Source organism: Priapulus caudatus, unplaced genomic scaffold (assembly GCF_000485595.1).
Source record: "Priapulus caudatus unplaced genomic scaffold, Priapulus_caudatus-5.0.1 Scaffold12, whole genome shotgun sequence".
Classification (NCBI taxonomy): domain Eukaryota; kingdom Metazoa; phylum Priapulida; class Priapulimorpha; order Priapulimorphida; family Priapulidae; genus Priapulus; species Priapulus caudatus.
This window is the reverse complement of record NW_014577073.1, coordinates 285,640-306,539: the sequence shown is the minus strand read 5'-3', so window position 1 is coordinate 306,539 and position 20,900 is coordinate 285,640. Positions and strand designations below refer to the sequence as shown.

Below are 20,900 nucleotides of genomic sequence, written 5' to 3'. Positions count from 1 at the left end.
GAACATTTTAGGTTAGGTGATAAATGTGCAGCTAAATCAACCAGGAGATGTACAAAATATTAGCAAGGAGTACGAAAACAAACTCTTTTGTTAACAGGATTCGTCTACAACGCCCATGCCGGTTTGAGAAGCATAAAATCGTGGATTCACAGTGAAAAAGTCCAGTCGTTAAAGTTGCAAGTGAAAGGATGTTTGTTGAGGTCGCCATTTTCGAAGATAATAGTTGCAATTAGCACAATTTACCGCCAAATTTCGAAACCTGGACGAGTGTATAGCATGTATGGCTTTCGTTTTTATCTACTAATAAAGTCTCTGAATATGTGATCTGTATGTAATACCTGAATCTGGGTTCTTGCAGACGGCGACGACGCTGGGCAGCTGCATGACTATCGTCTGTTCCAGCACATCCTGCAAGCAACAAAAAACAACCATAAACATCGGAACTCATTGCCATGTGTGCGTGCGTGCGTGCGTGCGTGCGTGCGTGCGTGCGTGCGTGCGTGCGTGGGCGTGTCCGCACCTGGATTCTCAGAGAGTCCCCTGCTTGATGCACGCATGTCCGCCCGACCCGCGGATATACGTCCGGACGCCTGACACACAGACGCATGCACAGCTGACATATGTACACCTGCTCAGAAGCATGTGCCCTTTACATACCTCTTAACACCACACAGCGTGAACCCCACCCAGTGCTCAGGTGCTATCTATCTATAGATGACCTCTTATAAAATTTCACAGCCAACTTGAGCTCTGCATGCCCCAGCAAACACGCTCTGATGAAAATCTTAGCAAGAAATACGTAATGCAATTTACAGCTATATTTAGGTGAAACAATTTCTTCACCCCGAACATTCACCTTTTGCCCTAATATACGATATGTCATTTTTCTGCACATCACTTCTGCACCACATTCATGAATGCATGTCGCACATTCGCACATCATCGCAAAACTGAAGCTCATGAAAAAGTAATTTACAATTAGTAATTTTACATGAATATTGACTCAATCTAAATAATTATGAAATCGGGCACATCCACGTCGAAACCAATAAGATCAAAATATCGATCGGACATCAAAAAACGTAAAACAACCTGTGTCCACGATATACAGCACTTATTATTATTACTAGTAGTAGTAGTAGTAGTAGTCAAATGTCGTGTACTGACTGTGATCATCTCAGAACGGTTCGAGGTCTAAGACAAACAGCCACATAGTATCTGGCGACCAGCAGAGTGCAAATAATGATTGGGGGCCACATGGCCTGTTGCATTACTTCAACGTCTATAAAATATGCACATAGACTTATTACAGACCATTCATCATGTTTTACAATCGCGTTTATACTATTATTGCATTATTGATGCATTTGTTCCCTACATTTTTTTTAAGCTATGCCAGGTCAACAATACAGCCAATAAAAGTGTAAGTAAAATATAAAAGATTTTAGAGCAGTCACCTGTATTCCGAAATGAGAACAGTACGATAATAAAGTCACATGTGGCATGGGCACCACTATAACTTTTCTCGATTCGAATTCACCTGCCTACCCTACACTCGCGCACACACGCAGCTACGACAATGCAGCCAATGCTATTGTCATCAAGATTTTACGCCCAATGTTAAATAATTTCGTGTTCTTTACACCTTTTCATACACTATAGCGCTAACTACATAACGCAAGCACACACACAGACATGCACACACCACACACACACACCAGCACGACCACCGCCGCCGCCGCCGCCGCACCCACCACCTCCACCACCACCATCAACATTCATCAGGTGCAAATTCAAGCACGTGAGAAATAAAAGGCGTCAATACAGAAACTCACTTCACGCAAGCACATGGTGGATGGGGGACGTGATGAAATGTAAGGCCACTCTGGCAAGCGCACTACTGGCAGGTAACCTGATAAGTACATTGGCAAGTGTGCTGCTGGCAAGTACCCTGGCAAGTGCGCTGGCAAAGCAAGTACCCCTCTCATTTTGTCCTCACCCAGGCGCGTACGTATACAGCACGCCATCAGTCACACTTCCCTCTAGCCTGGCATCACCACGCAACGCTCTCCTCCACACAGCCGCAGCTACGAGAAAACCATGCGCGAGAGAATGTCGGTGCACGCACGCGCACACCAGACGCACGCACGCACGAACACGCACGCACGCACGCACGAACACGCACGCACGCGCGATGCTACCCACTGCGCTCGAAAAGCATATCGGAGCGATAACGGCGAGGGGATGCTGCGCGGTGACTTTCACGCACACACGCACACAACGCGTTTTAGCATCGCTGCTTCGCGCGCAATATACACGTAGCTTGGCTGTGATGGAGTGCGAAGACGCTGCGGTGGCCGCCAGACACACCGCTGCGCTACGAAGCAAGTGTTTGTTTTCACAACTCCGCCGGGTAAACCCGGGGGCAGGTGAGCACTAGGCGGCCCCTGCACGCCTGCTCGCCCGCACGCAGGGCACGCGCGCACATCTCAGATAGCCAGCAATCAGCCACTGAGCAATACACGCTCTCTGGCCGCCTATGAATAGAACATCACTGACCACATGCGCCACGACCCGACGGTTTGACCACGATCCCATTTCCAACTCTAACCTTGCCCACAATCACTATACATAACCCCCCATAGCGAGTAATACATTGTTAATGCTGGACCACCCTACGTTACGGGCACACTGATCAGAATCCTTGAACATGCAATGAAGTTCATCGCATGTCGCCGATGAACGTAATTTTATTACAATACAATCCGACACTGGGACAGTCCGAGTGGCATAAATTTGCTGCTTCAGTTTCGAGTGCAGAAATTGAATTATCATCTCATTAGAACTAAAAATAATAAATGAATCCGAATGCGACATATTACACAATGCGCCCATTAGTGTATTCTTGAATTTTAAATGAGAATTACCAACATTAGCGTGTAATTATATATTATAAGCTCGTGACAGCAAAGACAAAAACATCCTCAGCAATTAGCATATATACAGTAAATCATGTCGAGTGAGATTCGCACATCGACCTCCTTCCCTCGGGTACTATTAATAATCCTCGTGTTTCATTGCTGCGATCTAACGGGAAAACAATAGCAGCTATTTAATTATTCACTGAAAAATTGTTTTGACACGAAGCGTGGGCAGAAACGCGGCATGACTCATGAGGGAATAACGTGTGCGTGAGGCTGCTGTTGTTGCTGCTGCTGCTGTTGCTGCTGCTGCTGCTGCTGCTGCTGCTGCTGCTGCTGCTGCTGCTGTTGTTGTTGTTGCTTCTGCTGCTGCTCATCCATGCCATAGTCGTCTGCTGCTAACTAACGAGCACAACTTCAAGACTCGCGCTAAATAGTTGGCGAGTTACATCGCAAGTCGACAGTTTTATGATACTCTCTCCGATGGCAACCGATAACGGACTCAAAGTCTACGTAATAAGATTGCGTTCGAAGATAAAGACGCAGATTTTCTGCACGTTACTGCGGATACATGTGCGCATATCCATTAATTTATTTCGATGAGATGGCTATAACCCAGATTACATAGTCTATTGCCGATCAGCCATCGCTTCGTTAATTATAACTCTTAGCGTATTAATAACGCGTAGGAGTCAGGTTCCAGTAGCACGTTAGGGTTGCTCCTGGTGGTGCCAGCTGGTCTGAGTCTACAGCTAGACCCGGCTGTATCCAAATAACTGTTTGGCTCACTTTGCCCAAAAACACCAAATAGCCCCCGCTTATTCGACGCGAGCAGGCGATACCGTGTTTATTATTTTAATAACAATATTCTACATTTAGTATATTTACACAGGTCAGCGAGTAACGAAACAGCACCTGGAACGAAAACTAATATGAAGGCAAGTGCACTCGCGCCATCCCTATCCACGCAATACAACGCTACGCTGTAACACGACGTGTTATCACACGCAGGTCATTTCCGTCTTATTACGGTTACGTGATCACCCGCGTTCAAATATCGCATTGCAACGAGATCACTGCCGAATTACTCATCTCCGTTGCAAATCCGAATGCATCGTCTCTTACACGCACGCCACTACGACTTCTAGCGCAAAGCAATCGGCTCACGGAAACAAATCAAGGCTTCCAATATGAAAAACGACGCAATCAAATGCGACTCGCTTGACATTCCTCGTTCATCTTTGCGACGGAGCATCGCCACACGTTGGCCAGCGCTAACGACCCGCAAGCTAGCTTCCCCTTCCCCTCCCCCGTTGCTAGACCCTCCTTTCAGCAGTGCATATTAGCAGGAGAGGAGCAGCCGCAGCTCACGGCGAGAGTAAGCGCACACAACCTCGCTCCAATAAGCAGAAGTCACATCCATCAAGAAGTCAATATGCGCACCAGCAGCAGCAGCAGAAGCAGCTAGGGCTGTCTCGCGTGCGGGTGGCCGAGGTGGCATGTTACCATGATATAACATTGCTCTAGAACTATAGCCCTTCGCTCTGACACAAGCGCCTGTGGCAGAGCGAAGGGCTAATAGTTCTAGAGCTAGATGTTACGTTGCTGTGTTAGGTTGGAATTCACCGTGTGCCTGTGTAACCTGCGAGGGGACATTACCAAAAGAACATAAACTCGATCCTTTTCAGTTACAAAGCGTACGTGCTCTTTACGTTACGTTTCTGTCCAACGTGGTGAGGGGGATATCTGTATAACTGTGGGTGGAGTGTGATGTACATGGGTAACCTTGGAGAGGAATGCTATGGCTATAGGGTAAACCAGCTAAATGTGTTAGACGGGAATAAGTGCGTGAAATAAGATACGTCAACGGCGTCAACACAGCTATACCTCTCCGCAACATAAATAAGACTCTCGCGCTTCTGTTTTTCTCTCACCTGGGGCACGTAACTCGCATTGCAAGGCCACACGCTGCCTATACCTGTCTCTGTCTCTCTCGTGCGCAATAATTATATGTCTGTCTGTCTCTCTCTCTCTCTCTCCCCTCTCGCTTTCTCTCTCTCTCTCTCTCTCTCTCTCTCTCTCTCTCTCTCTCTCTCTCTCTCTCTCACTCTCATTCTAACTTTCTATTCCCTCCCTCGCTCTATCTCTCTTTCTCCTCCTCTCGCTCGGTCGCTCTCCCTCCCTCACTCTTTCTCGCCTTCGCTCTCTCAAACCCACACCCTGAATCCCGGGTTCGTGCAGACATTTAATAACCGCTTCCAATAAACTAAGCTCTCTCAGACACGGCGACTGTTTGAAGGCGTTGTATACCACTCGACGTCGCCAGGCTGTCTGCCAAGGAGGGTACGACTGTGCAGGTGCACACACGCACACCTATTCTCCGTCAGTCCCTCATGACCGGCGGGCTTCTAGTGATGCAACCCAGGGTTTGTGAGCTACTGTTCCACCACACGTGTAACCCGCCATATGTCAGCCCTGCGCTCGCGTACAGTACGTGATCACCGCGCTTGCTAAATAAATCATGATCATCTGCTCTCTGCTGTTGATATTGGGGGCTTATAAATCTGGCCTATGAAACAGCGGATCGCGCTCTCTCTCTCTCTCTCATGCTGCACGCGCTCAGATTGAACATGACAACCGGCAGCAGGCCTAACCAGACTGACTGCGCGTTAAAGATGCGACGCATGTCGCCCGCGAACGTTTCCTCTTCGCGGTCAGGATTTCCCGTTCTAAATAGACGCTGAGGGGAATGTACGTGACAGATTATATGTACCCGCCTATCCGTTAGTATCTATATGACAACAGGATTCAGGACGTGAATTACATGTGTGGATGTCGAGAAGGTCGAATGTTTAATCGTGTATACTTCTCATATAGACGTTAGACACTTATATACACTCAATCATATTACCATATTACCTAGAGTTCCGCAACTATAGGCTAGATAAATATGATTAGCAAAATCGAATTACATCTCGAAAGGGTGTTGCACTGGATATTGAACAATTGCCCATACATCTTTAATTTATATATACCGACACCATCTGTGGTTTTTTAGCTGATGTGGCCAGCTGGTCACTTACATCTTCACTACGTGTCACACCTAATCGAAACTCCAAATGGCGGATAACTTTCATCTCATCCTTCTTTAATTTGTAACGCGAGTCGGCAACATCGCTCGTAAAAGATGACTCCGATTCCTTTGTTCGTTTTGTCTTGAAGCAATCGATTTTCCTTTTAGTGGAATGTGAGGCTGTCGCGCAGCAGCGATAGGATAACCCAACCTGCTCTACTTTTCTTAACCGCGTTGACACCTTAACAAGCGATGAACGCACAATGTATCATTCACGAATGCGCTCACAGACAGAAAACCCTCCGAGCAGATACCTGATCGTGATGAAGACTAATCATAGAGAAACTATAAGACAGCTTAGACACGAATTCCTCTTCTCCCCCTAACCGCTAACGGAACCCCGATGAGCAACGACATTATTACTGCTGTCCTCATACACACTGGGACCCGATGTTGGCCCCAATACTGTACAGCACACACAATTACCGACCGTCTTCAGTAACGAAATAATTCGATTGCGACCGGAGGATGAAACACTGCTAGTTTAGGCAGCCTACGTACAGTCGCGTCTCTAATAACGCTCCCAACCCACTCGAGTGCTGTCCTGTAGTGCAGCCTACAGCTCTGCCTTGAATGAAGCCTATAGTGGTAAGTCTATGATATGTCCCTATGGGTTTAGTCTAGGCCAACGCACAAGCAACTGTCTCAGCACTATCAAGAATATGAGGAATGCTTCTAACATTGTTAAAGTGTGATGCTGCCGGTGGAGGGCGCATGGGGTCACATTCTATTGTATACACTAGAAGAAGTCCAGTGTATGTACTCTTGCCAATATATATATATTCGTCGAACAGTAGCAGCTGTACGTATGGCCAGCCGACTTTATAAAAACAATTAATTTAATTAATTTCGTTGACACAACGGATGTTGACATCTATCACATCAATGACGTCATTCAAGAACCAATGTGACATTTCGCAGGCACGCTTCGCCACTAGGAAACAACTCGAAAAAAACTCATAATTATTCAAGTCACAAGCATCATGCTCGGGAGCGAAAAGGCGTCAACTATCGAAGACCCGGCACGCACGCACGCACGCACGCACGCACGCACGCACGCACGCACGCACGCACGCACGCACGCACGCACGCACGCTCCGCACGCACGCACGCACGCACGCACGCACGCACGCACGCACGCACGCACGCACGCACGCACACACGCAGGCACGCACACACGGATGTGGTTGGCGCCTGTCAATCGCAACGGCGACGGCGGTGTATTTCCCGCTGGTCATTGAGACTCTGGGGCGTACGTAGCAACGATCGCAGCAGCTAGGCTTCCTCTTACTCATAGCTAGCCTGCAGCACGAATCGAATGCTCCCTCGTGATGCGTGAAGCCAGACGGATGAGTAACACTGCGGTTCGCGGTCGCTACCAAAGCGGCTTGCCTCGCCAGGCGGAGAGCGCGCCGTTGACACCGCAATGCCCATGGTATACCTCCCCCCTATCGCAAACATCCCCCCTCTGGCCATGGACATGTCTAGCAGGGCGCGTCATTATTGTGACTCAGCTGTTAGCTGAATTGCCCGTGCGCAAAGTAGAGAGGGAACACTTGTGACATAGGAGGGATCAGGAGTAAATAATCAAAGATTTGTGATTATTTACTCCTAGAGGGATGCACGTACGTATGTATACCATACTACACCACCATCATCGTTCACAGATGTGAAATCATCACAGCAAAAACGGTAGCTCGTGCTGCTGCTACTGCTGCCGCCACCGCCGCCGCCACCGCCGCTGCTGCTGCTGCTTCCACTCGTAGTCTGCTTCCAGTTCGATATATAGCAGATCTAAAACTAGTGCGAGACGAAAAATGTGATAAGGGTTGGTGCCCTGAGGAACTCATACCTTTCAGGGTTTACACATCTCAGAGCTGTGTCAGCACTGCCCCGCTAGGGTTCAACATTCTACACCAGAGCACGAGCCTGATGAATTCCACAACTTTAAATCTTACGAATCTTTAATCTTTAAATCTGGCACAACACGTAATCCGGCCATCAGACGTACAGGTTACACTTACACCTATTCTTCCTTCTACCAAAGAAAAGACTTGGTAGTATCTTTGCTTCTACACCTAAGGTCCTGATCTTTTTACATTTCAGGCTAGCAACTATACCAACACCTGTCGCGCGCAGAATTAGAAATGCCCACGCATAACTACGTACTGCAAGTTAAAGCAGGAGGCAAACCATAATAGCATGAAGATGCTAATCACAGTAGTAGACAGAATAGGATGTAGCCTCGTGTAATTCCTCCATTCCTTTCCTTTTTCATGCGGGGGGAGGTGGCAGCCAACGCAGGCGGGTGCTGCTAGAATGAATACTAGAATGAATGCTAGAATGCGCGCGCGGTTTTCTCTCGTGCCTCGGACATCGACGGACAATAACCTGGTTAGACACAATGCACACCATTTAAGCGCAACAGACCGCTGCCTCTGCTACTGCTGCGCTAATCTCGCGGCTCTCGGAATTCCGAGCGCGTTTGCCCGAGGAAACAGTCGCAGTAGGTTAGCAGTGTATGGCTGCCCACAGGCTACGTGCCACCCCGGCGAGCCCAGCAGCTGCCGCATCAATGGAGTCCACACAAACACTCACTATACGCGCAGAAGCACGCCTTCCGCGCCCAAATTGGCTACATCGTCTGATAGCTTGAAGTTTCGGCACAAAGAAACCCTGCAAGAATCCCCGCTATCGCTACGCGGGAAGCACATGTGCCGTGAATTCTTATACGGCGGGCTCGCTGATGCGCACGGGTTACAATCACATTTCTGGGAAGCATACCGATTTCTGATATTCGCCAGCAATGAAATCAGAGAGTCGCGGGGAGCGCGCCGGGAGAGAGAGACGCATTTGGTATTCATGATAAGAGTGCGGGGGGACAGCAATGAGTCATTCGACCGGAGACAGTCGCCTACATAATGGTGTCTGTCTCGTTAGCAACGCTGGTTACCACCACCAGCGAGCATCCATATCACCCGGACTCACGCGCGCACGCACGCACACACGCGCACGCACGCACACACGCGCAAGCAGGCACACAAGCACGAACACACGTACGCCCACAGACATGCACGCACGCGCACACACCGCGCAAGCACACACACAAGCACGAACGCACGCACGCTCGCACGCACGCACGCACGCACACACGCCACGTTCGCTACATTTACGGTGGACCAGACCCATGGGTTCGTCTGAAAGTATTCAAACTGAGCGGACTAAACCGAACACACACCGCTGCCTGCATTGCGGTCCAGTCGCTATTAGGGGATAAACGTAACTATCTCACTTCACGATCCCCATCGGTGTGGGGGTCAGTTCTCCAATCCATCACTGCCACGGCTATACTACTTGCAAGCAGCGCCCGTAAAAGATTCTATTCAAACACTTCTTGTATGTGAAACTTATACGACTCTAAAAATACGATCCATTTCGACACTCAAAAATTAAGGCCACTTGTCCGTTCACTAACTCACTCTATATAGGCCAGCATTTCTCCGACAACCCATCTCTTTGTCGTGCCGTGACAAATACTTACTGTTACTTTTACGTGTCTGTTATATCGCCCATCGATCAGCAAAAGTGGAACGGCGTACAGATTCTGCGACGTGGCACGCAGGTATTTGTTTCCCAATTAAAGCCGCACAATGCGCATCCAAACGCTAATTTCTCCAGTACTAGACTAGCAAATACTTCGTGTCATGCATAATCACAACTACCTTATGACAAAATAAACTCTAGTTCCTCCCATTTCACTGCGCGTTGTCTTATAAAGGGTATTTGAAAATACCTCCAATGTTGTTCAAATTCTCCGATGTTGTTGACAGTTTCCCCAAGCAACCGTGCAGTGGTGCTGCGGTACAGCGGTGCTGCGGTACAGCGGTACGGGTGTAGCAAAGATAAAAACATGTGACGTAACCTAAATTGTTCACACTTCGAGGCTAAATTGTTTGGCAAACAAGTCGGCGTTGGCGCCAGTTTTCGCACTTCTTTCTTGTGGGTTTTAAGCAAACGCGCAGTGAAATGGGAGCAACTAGAGTTTATTTTGTCATAAGGTAGTGTGATTATGCATGCCACGAAGTATTTGCTAGTCTAGTACTGGAGCGTTTGGATGCGCATTGTGCCGCTTTAAACCGAAGCGACGGCGATCTGTCGCGTTTATGTCACTCCAAAGTCAATTAAACTCTCCTCAATTCGAGTCTCACGCGCTGTATAAACCTGCTGCAACCTAATGACCTAAGAACAAATTACCAACTAACTCTAGGTGTGAGCAAATTGTAATAGAGGTACACTGTATTTTTGCAGAGAGAAAAAAACAAGGCTACGTAGACAAAGAAATCTTCACCGAAGAACTATTCAGCTGTATAAAAAACACGTAAAACATGAAAACCGCACAGAAATGGTATAGCGGTTATAGGTCACAAGAAAATGTGAGATTATCAGGGGTAAATAATCTCAGAGATTGCGTATGCTGAAGGGGTGTAGCAACATAAGAGAACATGCACAAGCGAGGTGAAAAACGAGCCCCGGATGACGCAGGAGTAAGAGAGATAGATGCTAATGGGGGCAAGATAGAGATAAGAGATAAACAGCGAGAGCAAGCGCGAGAGGGAGGGAAAAAGGAAGAATTAACACAGATAGACTGACCAACTAACTAACTGATTAAAAGACTAACTAACTGATTGAAAGATGGAGTAACGCGACAGACAGAATGACAGACCTACATAAAATCACACACACAAACGGACAGTAATAAAACAGAATGCGACAGACAGTGGGGCTCAAGGGGTCGTTGTCGTATCAGGTACTACAGATATGTACCCGAGGTGCATATATGTATACACAAAGTGTACCAGACTTGTACTACAGAAGTGTACCAAACTTGTACTACAGACGTGTACTCTATAACCCTAACACTAACCCTAACCCTAACCCTAACTCTAACCCTAACCCTAACCCTAACCCTAAACATACCTGATATAAAAATATAAAAATAATACTAAACAACCTAAAACTACCTCGGGTACATATCTGTAGTACCTGATACAACGACCCCATCTGCGGCAGTGGGCAAACGAAAGTGCTTAGCGTAACCAGAGGCGCAAGCGGCTAAAAATCGATCGGAGAAAGTGACTGCTCCGTATATTCTCTCACAATAACACTGTTGGCTGAACAAACAGAGTTTACACGTTACTTCTAGATTACACGCCGATAATGAGCGCGATGATGCGGAGATAAAGCAGCCATCGATACGACCCCTCCGACAAGGAGAGAAGGAGACCCGCGCGGGAGGGGGGAGGCGCACGCACAGCACGTGCCAGAAGGAATCTCTGCAGCCGTGACTCCGGGGCTGTAACGCGAATGATGTATGCACAGCTAAAAGAGACGCGCAATCGATAAACACGCCTCGCATGTTTTAAAAAGCTGTCTGTCTGGCGAGCGAGAGAGGTGACGCTGCGGGAAATTGAGCCGTGAGTCGGTTAGTCAGAGAGAGAGAGACACGCACACGCGCGGGGATGCGTTATATGACAGCACTGCCTTACACTGATGCGCATTAGTGCGGCTATAGTCAGATGCTATTTGCCGGAAAGATGCGTGCGCGAGACAATTACGAATCGTTTTGCTACGCTCTACATATGACTGTGCAAAGAAAACGGACCACCCTAATCGAAGCCAGCGCGTATGCGTTACCATGACTCCGTGCGCCTCGCGCATGCCGATGATGTTTAAACAGGAGACAAAGGTGTTCAGTGAGACACGCGCGACCATTTTAATGCGCCGAGCAGCGAAGGTCTCGCGAGTACATGGTATCTTGATTGTATGCACATACAAACCGTGGCCGCTATAGTTCTCCTGCTCGCGTTTCCACAAGAAAATACAGCTCCTGCACGCGCAAGATACTGCGAGAGATGCAACCCGCCGTGACTCACGGCACGGAAAGTCGCAAAAAACGCACAAAGAGACCTTCACACAGTTTTCGTGCCTCGCAAAAACTATTGCTGCCGACTAGCATTGAGCCAGTAGAAAGCTAGGCCATAAAACCACGGAAACGGGACCCCCCATTCATGCGCCTCACGCATAGAGATGGCGCCTCGTGCGCCGAGGTTGCGCCACCCCTCCAACAATATGAGGATGCCATAACCGTGAGAGGATAGGGTGCCACCCACGGCAACGAGATGGCGCCACCCACGGCAGTGAGAGGGTGCCACCCACACCAGTGTGATGGCGCCACCCACGGCATGGAGATGGCGCCACCCACCGCAACGAGATGGCGCCACCCTCGCGCACAGTGACGTCCCCTCATTCGCGACTTACACAGGCAGACGTTGAAACTAGAGACGCTTTAATGAAGAACGACCTCAGTACTTAGAGCTCAGGACTCTAGCAGACGCTAACATAGACAGACACCAACCAGTAAATGCAGAAGATCGCACACTGCCCTTGAAGGCAACGGGACCTATAGGATGTGCATGGGGGCTAATAGGGCCATACGGCACGGCAAACAGCCGTGTCCCGCTGTAGTTATAGAAAGCCGCACTATTACGACACTCCTGAATCAAGCAGCGCGCATAGCGGGCCTAGAAGCACGCCGACCCTAAATAGATCCTAAACATACAAACTACGCATCGTCAATCGGACTGGGAGTATTATAATAGCTTTAGATGGTCGGCCCAGTCGCATGACAAGTCGATCTGCTGCGGATGACTATAGCTGACCACCAGTGACGTAACTGGGTGTGTCAATAGAGAAATGCAAGTGCAAAATACTGAAGTAAATAAACGTGTATAATTGCGCGTAATCGCTCGCAGATCTTCATCCATATCTACGTTGGCCTACGGACACCTACGGATTCCGTTCCACGTTTTGCTATGATCAAGAGTAGATAATAACACATGTTATAATATGTGTTATTATCTACTCTTGCGATGGTGGATACACCAGTCTATAGCTTAAACAACATGCACAGCATCGGCTAGGACGATATTAGGCGTCCTTAGTGTAATATCATGTCTGTATGTCAAGTACTGAGTTTCCCATGATGAAGGGGGTTTCGCAATACGCCACACAGTGCTGACATAACTATAACAGGCTGGGTGAAAGACAGATAGGTTCGTTACCGTGACGTGTGCCTGACGAGCGCTCGGGTTATTTTTTTAATAATAACTTCCTCATTTCTAGCGTCGGCGGGTTTGTTTACCTTGAAGTATAACCGGACTGGACAGAACTGATGATGTGAACACGTCAAATGGGTGACGCCGAGAAAAAGAAAACACCACCATAACCGTAAGAAATGGGTGACGCCGAGAAAAGGAAAACACCACCATGACCGTAAGATAAGGTTACGGGGGTTTGCTTTTGTGCTGTTCATTGTGTGCGTCACATGATGGGCTTGGTGTATTCAGGATTTCGCATTGAGGAAGCGGCCAGTGAACAAACTTGAAATCAGTGCAAACAAAGTTCATCATGAAAACAGCAAACACGACCTGTTTGCCAAAAAAAGAATCCAGCAGCCTTTGAAAGGCCACTGTAATATTGATTCTTCGCCGTGTGAGAGCCCTCGTTGCTATGCTGCCTGCCTCATTTGGCTTCACCCGACCAGCTCAAATATCTGCATTAAAGCTGAGCAGAGTTATGCATGCATGCGGGAAAGATGAGTGAAAAAATATTATATGAGCGGATCGGGGGAAATATGGATAATGTCTGCTGTCGAAGCTTACGTGAAAAATCAAGAGCGCTATGTGTACATATGTGAGCGCCTTGTAAGTTATATATACGAAGGCTGGATCTACCACGGCGAGAGTATTGTACGCTTTGTCAGCGGACACTGGGCTAAACTCACGAATAAATATTACCGTGAAGCCTTGACCAGAGTGGTCAGGGCTGCCATAACACTGGGCAGTGTTTCTCCTGCTGCATCGGTGAACGCAGCGTGCAGATTTCTCGGCATTCGCGTCGTATGAGCTTATATAGCCGCCCGAGCTTTCGTTTCGCATTCCTGACTTACCGCGTCCTGTTTGTTCAACAGCTGCTGTAGCCTGTTTGCGTTTCGCTTCTTATGTTGATCGGGAAACCAATTTGGCTCATTCTCTTCCCAAAGTAATTTCATTGCTGAGCGCTCTTGGCGCGCGCGTTTATGCGCACTAGTCATACTTGCGATTTTCAATATTGGTATTGCTGCCGTGCGCCTTTCGGGGGACGCACGCCCCCGCTCAGCGCGCGCGCCGCCGACAAGCGATCCAATCCCGGAGGCTCGGATCCGGTCGATTTTGCGACAATGCAGATAAATGTCTAGCATCTCACTGCAGACAAGAGGATAAGGGCAACGCACTGATGAAACCAGACAGCGATACTATCTCATCAGCAGAGCAATCGTGAACGTTTTCCCTGTGCGCTGGTGCAGATTATCGCTAGACGGACGTATAAAGTATTTCCGACTTTGCTCTCTACACGGCATAATGAAATACAATAAAAAATGTATACGCTACAAAGTATTAACGAGCAATTAGAAATTAATTCGCAAAACAGGTACCATGTGTTAATTGAACATTTTTATATTCGCATTCGAAAAACCATTGTTGACAGATCAGTGATCTAGACAGCCCACCGATCCAAATTCGCCGACACAAAGCATTTCTAGGCCATAATTACTCTCCGTATAAGGGTCCAGTGGAAAAAAATTGCCGCTGCTTGATCAAAGAGAAAGGAACGAAGGGGAGATTTTGCGAGCAGCCTGTGAGAGATCTCCTCTCTAAACTCGTCATGAGGCACGCTCATCCCCCGAAGCAAGTAAATTATTAAACTTTCAACGCAAACGTCTCGTCTTTTAAACTCATTATTACGCCACACTGCCTCGATGACTCACGGGCGCCACTGCTGATCACGGGCTCGCCTCTTCTTACTTATCCTTGCTAGCCTGAGTAGCCTCCCAACCCGATTACGCGAAGGCTAAATACCGCAGAGGCTTGTCGAAGTATTTGCCTCCCGTAGCTCTCGCTATAAACGGATGGTGGCGAACACAAACAGTGTCAGCAGCAAGCCTAGATCACCCGCCACGCAAAAACGATGCATTAGTCTTCACTGGGTCAAATATTACGCGGCGACTCACGCAGCGAGAACCTCATTAACCGTCTCCAGCGTGGATTAATAAAGTTGACAGTAATGCGTTCTAGATGAAGTGTTCTGTCAAAATGTGTGCCAAAAGGCTTCTCAAATATCCGCTTCAATCGAAAATTTATGTGATTCGTGGCGATGGTGGTAAAAATTAACACATAAAAATCGGAAACGACTGACAGATAAAGAATGATGGGATTAAGATATTTATCGCCATTGGAAAGTGGGATACCGTATATGCACCGTATTAACAACATCAGGGGTAGAAATTAACTTTTGAAAACGGGAGTCCAACGGACTCCCTACCCTCAAAAAGAGGGAGTCCGCAGCAAAATGAGGGAGTCCGCAGTCTGTGGTTCAAAATTAAAGATATTAACAATAACGCATGTGCTTATTTTTAATATTCATGGGGTTGCACGTCTGCCAAATTTTCTATGGACATTAGCTGAAAACATACGGTAATTCCGCGAGGCCGTGCTCTGGAACGAACAAGTTAGTATGGCAGAATTTTCAGGGAGTCACACGGACTCCTGCATATGTCAAATCAGGGAGTCCGACAGTAAATCAAGGAGTATTTGACTCCGGACTCCCGTTAATTTCGCACCCCGCAACATTATAGTGTACACCTACTACCGTACTGTTCGCACAACTAACTAGACAGAGTGCACTCACGGAGAGTGCATACCTCCGCCAGCGACATACGCCATACGCCATACGACTCACGAACACACGAATAACCCACGATATACGCCAGTGTGCTCGCTCGCTCGTAGCAGCCGCTCGTTGCTGCTGCTCGCTGGCTCGCTGCGCTGGCTGGCTCGCTGGCTCGCTGGCTGACGCGCTAATATCGATCGCGCGAACACACGCACACGAGAGCGAAAACATAACCTCCTCCAACTCCGTTGGGCGGAGGTAATTTATATATAAATTAAACGTACGAATGCCATGTCTTTTGAATTTTCAGCAAAAAGATTCCTATCTCACAAGATTAATTCAAATAGAAATTGATGACATTATTATTACTACGCCAACAATATTATCACTAGTATTAAAATAGAGAAACGGGGAAATAATGTGAGAACTAAAAATAAACAAATTTGATGTGGATCGAATATCAAATTAATTTCGGAAAAACACGAGAAGTGAAATTTCACGGGATCAGTTCTAATCGAAAACAAGGCCAATATTATTATTACGCCAACACTATTATCATTGGTATTAAAATCATAACACGAGCAGAACAAACTGAGTAGTGAAAATAAACTAGTCTGTTGCTCGTGTGCCTACATGCCAGTGTATCTACTGTATACCGGCTCGGTGCAGTTATGCTGAGAGAGTCTATGTCCCCCAGGGTACTGCCGGAACGTACCCTAGTACTATCTAATATGCCGGACCGCGGTCGTCGCGCTACTTCCACTAACACGGAGTCTAGGAGTCGTTGCCACGCTACTCCCTAACCCTAACCCTAACCCTAACCCTAACCTAACCATAATCAGATAGTTACCAAGGGTACGTTCGGTATACCGGACCGGTACCCAGGGTACCGTTCCGGCAGACCCCTGGGGACATAGACCCTATGAGCTGCATTATAGTCAGAGACTATATTATATAGACGACGTCAACGCCACATACTTTCCGACACAGCCACAGAATTGCAACTCAAGCAAACACCTAAGCGGGACACAGATCACATACTCGAGAAAAACACCAGAACGCACAATGCAATTGCACGTAAAACCTGCTTCGATCGGTCATAACATCGATGAATTTGAATTACAAATGTCTATCAGGAGATCGTGGCCTTGCCTTGCGCATCTACAGCTTGGATTTGCTCGCGCACGCGGGCACGGTCACACTAGAAAGCCACTTCCTGTGGCACTAAAGCTAGTAGCGCTGATGCATAATTTCAAGATAATTTAGTTTTACACCTGTAATCACCTAAGCGTCTGAGCCGATCTTCTCTTCATAAAGCTACTCAGACTGTCCAAGTGTCCAGTGGACATCAGCATAAATGTCGCATATGATGACAAAGAAATGTTCGCCGCAGACAGATGCGCATCATAACTGCACCTCATGTGCGCACGATACGAGTAAATTACGAGCAAAAGGTACTTTTCGACATGTTCCTTGCAATAATACGCGGCCGGGTGCTCAGTGCATTCACCCAGGCGCTGTGAATTGTACGTACTGTCAGCTCTCCCCATCCATCAATGCTAGTTCCAGATACTAGTTTTATATCTATTTCCTACAGACATTTCAATAGCGCGCAGCCATGCGTGCGGCCGTGCTGTTATACGTGTAGGTGACCGCCGCTATGGATATTATCATATAGATGCCTGAAGTGCATACTGACCTCTGACGCTTACCTTTGCGCCTCCCTCAAGTACTGTTGTACGGATTTCATACTTTTACAAATCATTCATCCGCTATCGAATTGCCTAAGCAAAAGCAGAAATTGACTCAATCGCAAGAACACATACGTGATGCATGCGTGTACGCACACCCGCACGTACGCACGCACGCGCGCGCTGTTGTGGTCTTAATACTCTTATTGTAAACGCGTAGCGGGACAGAACCCACGTAAAGTAGCTGATCTGCTATGATATAGCAAACGCACAATCGCCGACATCACATCGCATCCGGTACCTCTTTGGAATGTCTGAGTAGTTGCCGTCATGACAGGAGCGCATGCAATCAATGAATGAGTCATGCAGCGTTGCAACTTCCCCGCCGGCCTACTGTTTACTATAGCGATGATAAAATAGCAGCACACTCATGCTCATCTCGGGGGCGGCGCATGGGTGGCAGGATGCCTGCTGCTAACAGGAGTGAATAATAGAGATTATTAAAATTAAATTAAGAGATATTATAATAGAGATTATCTTTATTATTCACTCCTGATGGTATCCTGAGAATAGACAGACACCTGTCCACCCATCTACCTCTAAATTGGGGGGGGGGTCTCTTTAAATTCTCCTGTCGACGCTTCCAGTTCAGACACGGGCAGCTGCCGGAAACACTAGTACTAGTACTCTATGCACATGCACTATATGAACTGTGAGTGTGCATGGAACCATCTCATGATATCAGAAATTATGTAGCCTTGGTCAGCGTTAGCTAGAGGTCAGTATTGTCGCGTGGTCAACATTATCGACCTTGTCTGAAAGAGCCTGACCTAGTGAGACAGACATCCCCTGCACTTACCTAGTTAGTGCTATGAAGGTGAAGTAGGGTAGTAGCATATAGTAACTGAAGTGAGTAGTACGCCTACCCATAGCGAGACCAACGCAAAGACACGGTGAATTCGTGTCAACACAGTTCGCTGGTTTATGGGTACACAGTCTAAACACGGGGAGCGAGTTCGCTTGCCTTCTCTCCACGCAGTTATGCTAACAGCAAAAAGCTCACATTCCGCAAAAGAAGAACCATAACATAGCAAACCGACTAAGTCGGTTACAACAGCTTTGACATTCTGCTCCTAACGTCAACGGGCGAAGACCCCCCCCCCCCAGTAACACACGCCTGTAACACACGCGAGTTTCGTCTCGTTCTTTACACGCTTCTTTCTTTCTTTCTTTATTTCCTTCTTTCTTTTCGTTCTTTCGTTCGTTTAGAGATACACGCCGGAGAATGCTGCGTCGTTTTCAGACACGCTGATGTTATCAGTGCGCCGGGGAAGAAAGAGGATGAAGGAGTCACGGCTCCATGCGGGCCGTGTCAACGCACCGGCACGTAAGCGCGGTTCTGCACCAGCGCTGCCTCGGCTAATCTTCCACAGTCGATATCTCAGCACACCTCACCTCAATTCCGACCAGTCACGTTCGCAGAGTTAAGAGGCAGCCGTCTTGGCGGTTGTTTGCGAGAGCTGCCCGCCTGCTGTTAGCGCCGAAAATGTTTGCTCTAGAAGGCAGCATGGGACCAGCACTTGTGGGCCTCCGTGTACGCGCCTGTATGCGCGTGCGTGCGTATACACACTGCGCCATTCAAAGCTAAACTGAACGAAATAGTTGGGAGTTTAGAACAATATTTTTCTAGCACTCCCGTCTCTTAGCAGTCTAACAGATTGAGAGAACATTTGCATAAACACTGCTCACAAACAATTTCTTTCTTAGTTTTCGTTCACTATTTTCTGTTTTTAGTTGCTGCATGTAGTTGAACGGCTAACGGTTGCTATAATAAGCACAACAACAAAGCGTGGCCCGGGGTGGGCTATTGCCGGTATTCTGAAGTTTACCCCTATCTGACATTGCCTCCCACTTCGGCGTGTGTTTAAACTTAAACTCCTGCTGTCCTACACTGTGCCCTGCTGCCGTTTCTATAAACTTCCCAAGCCCCTTAACGTGATTTAGAACTGATATCCCATCCCTCCTCATCACGTGTATACGAGGAGCAGTGTGCTCGGACGTTTGTATAGCACTGATTAATCCATCGAATGTTCATCATAGCGCTATATGTGCGAGAAGATAACGTCTTAGCCGTTATTCAATATCTTTAGAACGAAGAGAAGATCTCAGCCAGAAGCTAGCAGATGGCCGCAGCACTAATGAAACAGCGGCGCACTGCGGGTCGGTCCGCGCAGGCACGGACGGCCCTTCGCTGTCAGACATTTTCGCACACGACGGCTACCTAATGGAGTTGTTACTCGATCTGCTACAGCTGACATCTAACGTTAGTGTGGCGGGTTGAGCCGCCACTCTCACTAAAACATCGTTCAAATGCAAACGCGCTAAAATCGCTTAAACTTTACGCGCCGGCGAACTTACTCGCTACACAACCGTTTTCCCGACTGCTATACCGATGGAAATCTTCCCAGTGAAAGTGAAAGCGATGCAGAAACAGAAACATTGTGTGACAAACGAGGGCGGCAGTGCGCGTGGCAGGATATAGGAGCGAAACCAAAACTGGTCGCGCCTTGCCGGTTCATTCGACCCTAGGTTTAGCTTACATACCATACTAGGCAGGCGTGCACAAGTGTGTGTGGTGGCGAGGAAACAGCAACCAGGGGCCGGGAAAGAACTGCCCGCTAAGCTGCGCCGTGTCTGTCATCGGCGTAACGGCCAATCTGGGCCGGCCTCGTGGCGCTAACCCTGCCTCGGCAGATGTGGAGCCTAACGAAAGATTACGTTTCACCTCTGTTTTAGCAACACGACTTAGCGAAATGCATTCACGGCGAGCAAGCGGGAGAGCGTATAGTGCTACAGCGCTCCACGTTGTTATCACGGAAAACAGTCGTCGGCAGGTAAGCCGCTCTAATCCCGCATGGGCGGTTTATACAAGGCTCTGCTGTGGACGCCGGTGAGCTCTGTGGCTACCGGTGCTAACGAAATAGATACGGCCGCGGTCCTCCTCGCATCCCATCGCTTCCATCACGTAGATAGGGTCGACGAAGGATGATGCGATGCAAGCGGATGATCGGACCTGGGGCGCGTTTCACAAAGCTCCGTTCGCTATATTCTCCGCTATCTCCTCCGATAACTCCCGAGTTGTCCGCTAAATAGCGGAGGACGCGTTTCACGAACCTCCGTTCGCTAAAGTCGCTCGCTTTTTATCGCACTTTAGCGGACAACTTGAGCGGCAGCTCCTGCACGTCCCGCTAAATTTAGCGGAGCGCTCTATGGTATATATAAAACCCATAAAAATGCAAAATTCGCACTAAACTACCATGAAATAAGAGCTTACGTAATAAAAATAGTCTTGGCTGTTTATCGTGCATGTTGCCGTATGCATGTTAT

The 20,900-nt window shown here is 48.0% G+C and overlaps 1 protein-coding gene across 1 annotated transcript in view; it reads right to left on the bottom strand.

Annotated features, from left to right (window-relative positions):
* Nucleotides 1-20,900, bottom strand: part of LOC106807823 (girdin-like) — a 97,182-nt gene that overhangs the window by 53,609 nt on the left and 22,673 nt on the right. Inside the window, exon 5 of the mRNA XM_014810291.1 lies at nt 339-408. Within this exon, the coding sequence (XP_014665777.1) occupies nt 339-408 (70 nt within the window). The remainder of the gene's footprint in view (nt 1-338; nt 409-20,900) is intronic.